The 10,601-nt window shown below is 57.1% G+C and overlaps 1 protein-coding gene across 2 annotated transcripts in view; it reads right to left on the bottom strand.

Moving 5' to 3' along the window:
* LOC102450481 (carboxyl-terminal PDZ ligand of neuronal nitric oxide synthase protein) overlaps positions 1-10,375 on the bottom strand; it is a 73,572-nt gene extending 63,197 nt beyond the window's left edge. Inside the window, exon 1 of one of the 2 annotated variants that reach the window (XM_075905420.2) lies at positions 10,172-10,375. In XM_075905420.2, the coding sequence (XP_075761535.1) occupies positions 10,172-10,276 (105 nt within the window). In that variant the 5' untranslated portion in view covers positions 10,277-10,375. The remainder of the gene's footprint in view (positions 1-10,171) is intronic. The other variant, XM_075905419.2, reaches the window with a different exon arrangement.
* Positions 10,376-10,601: the final 226 nt, after the last annotated feature.

Here is a 10,601-nt window from a genome sequence, read left to right on the forward strand (position 1 = left end):
AAGGTGAGCAGCCAGCAGGACCCTGCGTGCATGGGGACAGCAGGCGGGGCCCTGGCCATTCCAACTCAGCATGGGGCGGCCCAGCAGTGGTGTCCCAGTCCCCATCACAGAAGTCAGGCAGGTGGGTCTCCATCCCTGGCTGGCCCTAACCCCTTCTGATTGGGCTTGGCCCAGGCAGGCCAGCAGGGCCCACCCCCCAGCTATGATGCAAAATGGCAGAAGCTGGGCGGGCAGTTAACGAGTTATTAAATCACTAACATTTTAGTAGTTTACATAAGAACGGCCATGCTGGGTCAGACCAAAGGTCCATCTAGCCCAGTGTCCTGTCTGCCGACAGTGGCCAATACCAGATGCCCCAGAGGGAGGGAACCACAACAGGTAATCCTCACGTGATCCCCCGTCACCCATTTACAGACAGAGGCTAGGGACACCATTCCAACCCATCCTGGCTAATAGCCATTAATGGACCTAACCTCCATGAATCTATCTAGCTCTTTTTTGAACCCTGTTAAAGTTCTAGCCTTCAGCACATCCTCTGGCAAGGAGTTCCACAGGCTGACTGTGTGCTGAGTGAAGAAAAACTCCCCTTTTGTTTGTTTTAAACCTGCTGCCTATTCATTTCATTTGGTGACCCCTAGTTCTTATATTGTGGGAATAAGTAAATAACTTTTCCTTATTCACTTTTTCCACACCAGTCATGATTTTATAGACCTCTATCCTATCCTCCCTTAGTCTCCTCTTTTTTACGCTGAAAAGTCCCAGGCTTTTTAATCTCTCTTCATATGGGACCCTTTCCAAACCCCTCATCATTTTTGTTACCCTTTTCTGAACCTTTTCTAATGCCAGTATTTCTTTTTTGAGATGAGGTGACCACATCTGTACTCAGTATTCAAGACGTGGGCGTACCATGATTTTATACAGAGGCAATAGGATATTTTCGGTCTTATTGTCTATCCCTTTTTTTTTAATGACTCCCAACGTTCGGTTTGCTTTTTTGACTGCCCCTGCGCACTGAGTGGATGTTTTCAGAGAACTATCCACAATGACTCCAAGATCACTCTTGAGTAGTTGTAGCCAAATTAGTCCCCATCATATTGTATGTATAGTACAACTATTAAAACTCTTTTTGTACATCCCTAGTATCAATGGATCCTTAATTGCAGGTTTAAGCCCTTGATCTTGTCTAGGTCTAGAAATGCCCTTAAATACGTTAGATCTTCTAGTTGAGTCATCCCACTAAAAGCCTCTTTCCTGGAAGCACGATCCAGTTTGTGACATTCTACTGGACTCTATTAGAGACTCTTGCTTGAGTGCAACGCACGAGGAGACAACGGCTGGCAACCAGAAGCAGAGGGACAGCCGCTAGCCAAACCTCATCTTACAGTGCGTCCCAGGGACCAACATGCAGCCGTCACTGTCCATCATCTTCCTCCCCTTCACCAAAAGAAGCCTCTTGAAAACCTCAGAGTCCCAGGCATCCTCAGAAGGTCTGCACAGCTGATCAGTGCCCTTCCGTGTTCCCACTGTGCCTCTCCGGACATAAGTGGCCCTTTTTGCTTGCTGGGTCTAGCAGAATTCTCCACCGGATCTTGGAAACTGTTCCAGAGTCGGTGTTCTGTGTTGGCCCCGCCTGTCACGAGGCACTAGCGGCAGCCCTGCGTTCCTACTGGACACAGCAAGTTGCCCGGTTGAGTTTGCACTCAAGTGCTGGGCACTTCCCCCGGCAGCGTCAAACTTACGCTTTGCAGCGGTGGCACCTCCACCTGTTGAAGCTCAAGGCGGATGGAAAGCGCCAGCCCCAGCGTGGAAACCTGCCCCCAACCATTTACGGAAAGGCAGCCTTCCATAGCGTGGCTGCCTTAGTCCTGCCCACGGGTTCGGGTGGCATTGGGACCAGCGACGCGGGGCAGAACGTAGCATGACGGCCAACCTGACAGCAGGAGTCAGCCCTCCCATGGACGGTTCCCTTGCGAGGGCAGCACTGCGCCCTTCGGCTCAGTCCCTACTGGCCCACGCTCGTGGGCCAAGCCAGCCAAGGGCAGTTATCTGAGCAGCGACCGGAAGGAACAGCTCTCGGCTGCAGGACAGGGGATCCCTTTAACACATAGGGCGTAATGAATATACAAGGCAGCAGAGCGCTGCCCGCAGGGCTGCACCCCAACACACCAGTGCAACTTAGATCTCGGCTGTTCTTCTGCCCCAGGTCGGGGGGGAATCCAAACATCCCCCGGACAGAGCAGTTCTTTGGCGGGGAACATCCCACGTAGCCTCTGGCCCATGTGCAGCATAGCTGAGTGGAAGCAGGGGAGCGGGTGGGGTGGGGGGGCTGCCTGAGTCAGCCAGCAAACAGAAGTAGAAGGAGTGGGCGATCGGCATCCTGGCAGCGCTGGGGTGTGCGGGTTGCTGTCCTGCGGCCATATGCCTTGGAAGCCGGACAGCTGGAGCGAGGGAGTCAAGATTCCGAAAGCCAGTCCAATGTGTCGGCATTCGCATCCTCCCAGCAGGTTCTGTCAGGGAGCTCATCGGTGGCGCGTGCGGCCCGTCTCTCCTGCTTCGCAGACGTGCCTGGTTCGCAGCCCTGCCCCCCGCCCCAATCCATCAGAGGCCCCGGTGCCGACAAAGCACAGCCTCCATGCGTAAGAGGGTTTGGCTCGTGAGTCCAGAGGGCTTTTTGGGGCCAGCAAGTCAAGGAAGCGCTGTGGAAGTCATGACAGCCCCTGGCTCTCACTGGGCATGTTAGCATCTCTATGCGATTTTGAGATCATTGCTGCAAGACAAAACTCTACAAGACACCGGGTCTTGCGAGCTACAAGCTTGTATTCCATGAATCCTAGGGCTGGAAGAGACCTCAGGAGTCATCGCGTCCAGCCCCCGGCCCAAAGCAGGACCAACCCCAACTCCATCATCCCAGCCAGGGCTCTGTCAAGCCGGGACCTAAAAACCTCTAGGGATGGAGATTCCACCCCCGCCCTAGGGAGCCCATCCCAGTGCTTCCCCACCCTCCTCAGGAAACAGTTGTCCCTAATATCCAGCCTAGACCTCCCCCACGGCAGCTTGAGACCATTGCTCCTTGTTCTGTCCTCTGTCACCACTGAGAACAGCCTCCCCTCAGCCTCTTTGGAACTCCCCTTTAGGGAGTCGAAGGCTGCTAACAAATCCCCCCTCACTCTTCTCTTGACTAAATACGCCCAAATCCCTCTACACAGACTGGAGGTCTCAGTTGACCATTTCCTGCTCTATCAGCCGTCTAGAAATAAGCCCTGCAAGCGACCTGGCAGGTCATCTCGTTTTCCTGCGCCTCGGTCAGCGTCGCCACGTCTTCCAGCAATGCTGTTTTCTAACTACAGCAACACCCTGGAGAGCCACCAGAGCGCGCCAGGCCTCGGCGCAGGAGCGCCTGGGATCCACGGGGAGGGAAAAGACTAAATGGGATCTGTTTGGTTTGTCCCATTCACAAAAGGCTACAGTAAGTTACATGAAAAAAAAAAATCAATTCAAAGTAAGATTGCAAAGTGCCAGCCTCCCACAAACCGCAGGCAATGGGGAGCAAGCCAGTGGCCAAGGACACTTCTGTTGGCTTTGCTCTCTGACCCTGTACTGGAGTCCCAATCCTGCAAGCAGAGCCAGGTGTGCCTATGGAGAGCCCCATCAAGTTCAGGAGGCTTCCACCCAAGTGTGAGGCAGTTTGCTTGCAGTGTCAGGCTCTTACGTGGCCACCTGCGCTTTGTGAATTCAGCCCTAAAGATCTGAGCGATAAATGCATTAATATAATGCAGCATGGCCTGGTGCTTACAGCCTGGAAAGAATCAGAAAGGAGAACTACTACCAATAAACAAAAGTCTTGCATGAAGTAAGTTAGATAGTTAATAAGCTGGCCATTTTAAGAGGCACAGCCAGACTGATGTACCTGGAAAAGACACACCCTATACGAGGACTCCGGGCATGTCTATACTTACTGGGGAATTGGTATTGTAGCGATCGATCCTCCCAGGCTCGATTGAGCAAGTCTAGTGAAGACCCACTAAATCACCCGCCAATCGCTCTTTAGTTAACTCCAGTATTCCACCGGAACGAGAAGCATAAAGAAAGTCAATGGGAGAGGTTCTCCAGTTGATTCCCTGCAGCAACTCAAACCTAAAATATGTTGACTCCAGATCTGCTATTCACAGGGCTCGACAAACCGCGGCAAAATCCACTCGCCAGCCCTGCACCGCGCATGCGCCAGACCCGCACTGCGCATGTGCGCGCCGCCAGTGAACGAGGCTACCGGCTGAAATCTACTCGCCACGGGCAAGTAGATACACGGATTTGTCGAGCCCTGACTATTTACATAGCCGGAGTTGCGTCCCTTAGGTCGACGTGCTCCATAGTGTAGACCTGCCCTACGGAAGCGTGTTATTAAGGTCAAGCAAACTTCATCTGCAATGGAAGAGGAGACAGCCCTTTACAACTTGAAGAGTAGAGATGGACAAGCAGCTGGAAATCAATAGATACACCCACTCTCTCCATAGCATGGTAGGTCTACAGTGGACGGAGTTCAGGTGCCTACCTTACCCATTAGAAGTGCAACTCCATGTTGTAGCCCCTTTTAAAAGTTCATTAATGTAACAGCTCTTTGCCTGATCAAAGTGCTATCTAGTATAGCAGCTGTTGCATCTTATACATTCAAAGTATCTCTCTCTCCAGCTAAGCGGGACTTTTGACAAGTAATTGAGAACTTGACCAGATCTCTCTCTCCTTTTAAACCTACAGCTCCTTCAGCGGGAAAACAGACCTGCACACGGCCAACGTTTTTAAAGCGTCATTTGAACGTAGTCCCTTTCCTTACAGCTGGGGGGAGGGGCGAAAAACACATTCCACTGCTAATCTGTCAGCCCACCTGCAAACCAAACTAGAATTACTCCTGAAAAATGCAATTCATTTTGCCGGTTAAATTATGAACTCATCCCCCCCCTGCACTGACTGGAAGTCAGTTACAACAAACTTGTTTTCTCCCAGGCAGGTGTACACCCTGACAATGATATCAGTCATTCTTAGATCCTCTCTCAAGATTACGTCCATTAACATTCACACTTGGCCTTCTCTCACTTTCCCTGCAGCACAGTGGTTCCACGAGAAGAACACGGAATTTAACCCAATACCCGTTACCATATGGCAGAGGTAGGAAACCTTTTTTTGGGCTGGGGGCCACTGACCCACAGAAAGATCAGGCCGGGACCGGACACAAGTAAGAAGCAAAAAAGTAACCCTCAATGATGTGGCCCGACTGAGAGGGTTTGTCTAGACTATATGGCTCCATCAACGGAGCCATGTAAACTAGTTTACCCGGATAGGCAAAGAAGCGGGGATTTATTTTAACGAAGCGGGGATTATTTAAAAGTGGCCGCCACACTGTGCCGACGATCAGCTGATCCGGCACAGTGCGGCAGTCTAGACGCGGATCTGTCGGCTGGGGAAGCCTTTCCTGACCGATCCCTTATGTCTCATGAAACGAGGTTTACAGGATCGGTCGGTAAAGGCTTCCCTAGCCCACAGATCCGCCTCTAGACTGCCGCTCTGTGCCGGATCAGCTGATCGTCGGCACAGTGTGGCGGCCATGTTTATTTTAACGAAGCGGGGATTATTTAAATCCCTGCTTCTTTGCCTATGCCGGGTAAACCAGTTTACATGGCTCCGTCGACGGAGCCATGTAGTCTAGACTTACCCAGAAAGAGAAAGACATTCCCCACATTCCCCTCGCACACCAGAGCCTAGGGAGGGAGGCCAGCCTATTTTGCATGTTCCAGCCCCACAGGGAAATGGTGGAGGGGGTGCTGGAACACCAGCACACACTCCCCAATGCTGGGGGGGAGTCTAGGGGGCCAGATCCAGGCAAGCCAGGAGCCACATCCAGCCCCCCCTGGCCTTAGGTTCCCCACCCCTGCTATATGGGTTTCCAAGGAAGAATTTTTTCTAACTATTGAGCTCCTTCGGTCAGGGTGTGTACACTCCTACGGGGCTGCCCCATCCGTGTGGAACCTCTGAATACAAACGCTCATGTTACAAATACTGGTAGAGTCAGAGTAATAGGGCTCAAAGTGACAAGGGACTATTGAACGATCTAGTCCAAGGACAGGCAAGATATACTGCTGGCTGCTCCTGGTGTTTCTCCGTGTTGCATGGGGAGGAGGTTTTGCGCACTGCCCTCACCCCCAGCACAATCGCTCAGCTCCTCTTGGCCAGACACCAGCCAATGGGAGCTGAGAGATTGTGTTGGGGGTGGGGGCAACGTGCACAACCTCACCCCCACGCCTGGATACATGGTGCAGAGAGCCACAAGGAAAAGCCAGCTGCTTTGAGCCATCTGGGGCTGCTGGCAGACACGGAGCCCGCCTGAGGGCCCGACTGGGCTGCCAGCCAGGAGCCACCTAGGTAAGCGACTCCTGGTCAGAGCCTGCCCCAACACGCCACCTCCTCCCACGCCACCACCCAAACTCTCTGCATTTCCCCTCCCCCGACACAGGGCACAGCTCCCTCCCAGATCCTGCACTCACTCCTACACCCCTCTCCCAGGCCAGAGGTGGACAATAATTGTTGGGGGGGGGGGGGGGGACACTTCATAAATTTCTGACGTGATTGTGGACCAGAGAGGGGCCTTGGGCAGAAGGGGCGGGGCCTGTAAATAGCATGAGTTGGAAGGGCTGGCACTTCCCCGGTAGCTCCCAGGCAATGTGCTAGGGCAGTGGTTCCCGGCAAACTTTTACAAACTTTTGGCAGTCTGGTAAAATTGAATTTAAATATTTGCATATTCATTATGCAATTAAAAGGTCACCAGTCCACCAAAATATGTACCCCCCGTGCCTGCCCACAGAGCCGCCGCAAACAGCCGGCTTCAGCTCCAGCAGCCGCCAGCTACGACGCACCCTAGAGCAGCCGGCACGGGCATGGCCTGGCTGTGCAGTTTGTGGCCCGATATTGGGCTGCAGCCCAGCAGTTGGGAACCACAGCGTTAGAGGGTAAGGCTGGGAGATGCAACGGGCTGGATGAAAGAGCTAGGCAGGCCAGATCCAGCCTGCTTACCCAGCCCTGTCCCAGCCGCTGCACCCCAATCCCCCGCCCCAGGTCACAACCCCCTCCTTCACTCAAACGCCCTCTCCTGCACCCCAGGCCCATACCCAGAGCTTCCCTCTGCAGCCAACCTCCGTCCCAGACCCCACCCCCGCTCCATAGAAAAGCACAGTCCTTGACCACTTACCAAAACCTTGGAGTGGCCCCCATCAAAAATTACTGCCCATCTCTGGTCTTGTCTGACTCCCTGTACACCACAAGCATCTGCCCCATCCCACGCCCACTGGCACGCGCTATAGACAGAAATGATGCAAAGTCCTATGCTGTCAAGAGGAGCCTTTCCAGGCCAGTCCCAGGGCAAACCGTGCAGGAAAGTTTCCAAGATTGCAAAGACTCCCCCCCCAAAAAAAAAAATCTAGTGCAAACCGGCTTAATTTGAGCATAACAGCCCAATGTCAGTGACCTTTTGCGACTTTCCCCTCCCCATTTCCTCTGCTCAAAAGCACGAGAAGGTAGTACGGTTTGTTGGCACATTTTGAAGTTCCTTTCCTTTTTTCAAGCCCCCTTGCTGAGACAAACATTCGGAAGGGGGCTGAAACTAGCGTGGGAACAAGCGATTGAGAACACTAAGGAAAGATACAGAGTCAGAAAGACTTTTCGGTCTTGTTCATGGAAAAAAACACCTTGGTTTATTACCCGTGACACCAACGCACGTGACTCTACTAGCCAGGGAAGTGCATGAGAACTCCGGTTATGGCCGGTTAGTACCCATGGGCAACTCCAATTTAAAGCCCGGTGGTTAAAACGCTATTGAACTTGGGCCTTATTGTAAGGGTGCAAGGCCACTCAAAAGTTCAGGGTTGGAAGGCAGCCATGTCCCAGCACCTGTAGGACAGCGAGGTCCTGACGCTAGGCAGCCAACATTCAAGGCACCTGAAGTCAACGAACACTTGTGAAAGTGCTGGCTTTAATGTTTTCAAAGGCAAGAGGGTTGAAGCCCCCAGTGCACGGAGATCGGCTGAGCCTTGGTCAACGTTCCTGCTAATCTTTCCCATCATGGGTGGATTTTTCCTGTTCATGTGCGGAATAAGTTTTGCTATGTGCACCAAGACAGGTGTGAACATGCACCACCAAGAGAAACACAAACCTTAGCTGGGGGCACTCTGCTATTCAGCTGGGCAGCATTGGAATCTCTCCTGAACAGCCGCACGGGCGCCCAACTTACAGGGAAAAGCAGCCCTTGGCCTTCCTGCAATTCACTTCCTGGCTGCTCAGTTTGTACCTGGCGCCTTCTGTGTCACATGTTTTAGACAAATGCTTCCTTGAGCAGCAGATGCTGGGTAACTGCTCCTGTCCGTGACAGCTGCTCTTCCTCCCCCCCCCAACCAGGCCCAGTGTGATCACGGGGTCCATTCTTTTCAGCACACCATGCGTTAAGTGACTTCAAGGGGAGCCCAACCGTTATCTAATTACAATAGGATAGTAAATATAATGCCTCTACATACATCTGTGGTTCACCCACATCTGAAATACTGCATGCAGTTCCCATCACCCTATCGCCAATCAAATAGATTAGAGAATGGGAAAAGGTACAGAAGAGGCCTGCCAAAAAAAAACAAGAAGGGCATGGAACAGCTTCTGTATGAGAGATTTAAAATCTCAGCTTGGGAAAAGGCAACAAAGGAGGGGCAGGGAAGATGCCTCCTTGGTGTGGCGCTGGGGAACAAGGAAGGGTTATTTACCCTTTCTCTGGGAGACAACTTTTACAAACAAGGAGTGGACATCTTAGAGACCCTGGCGAAGTGGCATCTTAGAGAGCAACAGGAATACATGGCTAGCTGGGGGGCAAACCCGCTTCCTCCCAGGGGTAAGAGAGTAGCCGTGTTGGTCTCGCTGAAACAAAAACCAGGACTGTGCAGCACTTTAAAGACGAGCCAGAGGGTTTAGCCGGGGATGAGCTTTCGTGGGCCTGACCCACTTCCTCCGAGGAGGGGCTCTTGCGTGGCTTACAGCCGGGGATGGCTCCGTTCCGGGAGCGCACGACAAACCCGAGGGGAGCCCTTTCCCCGCCACGCATCCGAGCGGTGAAGGCCAACACTAGACGGGGTTCAAAGCGGGAAGGAGACGTGCTCCGCGGCCAGGAGGGGCAGGGACCAACCTTAAGCCTCTGACAGCCCGGAGCTGCGGCAGGGGCCGGATCCCCGGCGAGCAGCCCCGCTCTGCTCCTCCCCGGGTCGGGAGCCGGGGCAGCCCGGAGCTCGGTCCGGCGGCTGGCGGGGGACCCGGGCGCCCCGCCGCGGGGGGGCGGAGGGGAAATCAAGGCACTTGTTGCACGGGCAGGCTCGGGCGCCCCGAGAGGGGCGGGGGGGGCAGACGGGTTCGGGGGCGCGGGGGGCAGGCGGGCCCGGGGGGTGCGGTGCTGGGGGGGCAGGCGGGCGCGGGGGGCAGGCGGGCCCGGGGGGGCCCGGGACTGGGGGGGGCAGGCGGGCGCGGGGGGGCAGGCGGGCCCGGGGGCGCGGGGCTGTGGGGGGCAGGCGAGGGGGCAGGCGGGCCCGGGGGCACCGGGGGGTCCGGGGGTGCGGGGCTGGGGGGGCAGGCGGGCCCGGGGGCGCGGTGCTGGGGGGGCAGGCGAGGGGGCAGGCGGGCCCGGGGGCACCGGGGGGTCCGGGGGTGCGGGGGGGGGGGCAGGCGGGCCCGGGGGGCGCGGTGCTGGGGGGGCAGGCGGTGCCGGGGGCGCGGTGCTGGGGGGGTCCGGGGGGGGCGGTGCTGGGGGGGCAGGCGGTGCCGGGGGCGCGGGGCAGGCGGGCCCGGGGGGGCGGGCGGGGGGGGCCCGGGGGCGCGGGCGGGGGGGGCCCGGGGGGGCAGGCGGGCCCGGGGGCGCGGTGCTGGGGGGGGGTCCGGTGCGGGGGGGGCCCGGGGGCGGTGCGGGGGGGCAGGCGGGGGTGCGGGGCTGGGGGGGGCAGGCGGGCCCGGGGGGGCAGGCGGGGGGGGGCAGGCGGGGGGCCCGGGGGGGCAGGCGGGGGTGCGGTGCGGGGGGGACAGGCTGGGGGGGGCAGGCGGGCCCGGGGGTCCGGTGCGGGGGGGGGCAGGCGGTGCGGGGGGGCAGGCGGGGGGCCCGGCTCACCTTGGCCTGGAAGTGGATCCCGTGCTGGAAGGCGTCCTCGTTGTGCAGCGGCACCCGCGAGTCGCAGCCGTCATCCACCAGGTTGTAGCGGCTCCGCACCGGCATCGCGGCGGCCGCTCCGGCCCCGGCCCGCGGGGCATCGCCCGCCCGGCGCCCGCGCACCCCCCCGCCCGGCGGCTCCGGCCGCGGTTTGAATGAGCGGCCCCCGGCTGCCCGCGGCGCCGCCCGCCCATTGGGCCCCGCTGCCCTCACGTGACGGGCGGGGGCGGCGCTGCTGGCGGGGGGGGGGGGCTGCCGCTGCCTCCCCCCCCCGCCCTGCAGGGATCGCGGAGGAGCCCGGACCCCGCCCCCGCCGGCCGTGGCCAGTCACTGCCCCTCCCCGGAACCCACCTGTGTCACCCCCCCACCCCGGCTCCCCCACTCCCTACCC

This window comes from Pelodiscus sinensis, chromosome 23 (genome assembly GCF_052426305.1).
Source record: "Pelodiscus sinensis isolate ZL-2025 chromosome 23, ASM5242630v1, whole genome shotgun sequence".
Classification (NCBI taxonomy): Eukaryota; Metazoa; Chordata; order Testudines; family Trionychidae; genus Pelodiscus; species Pelodiscus sinensis.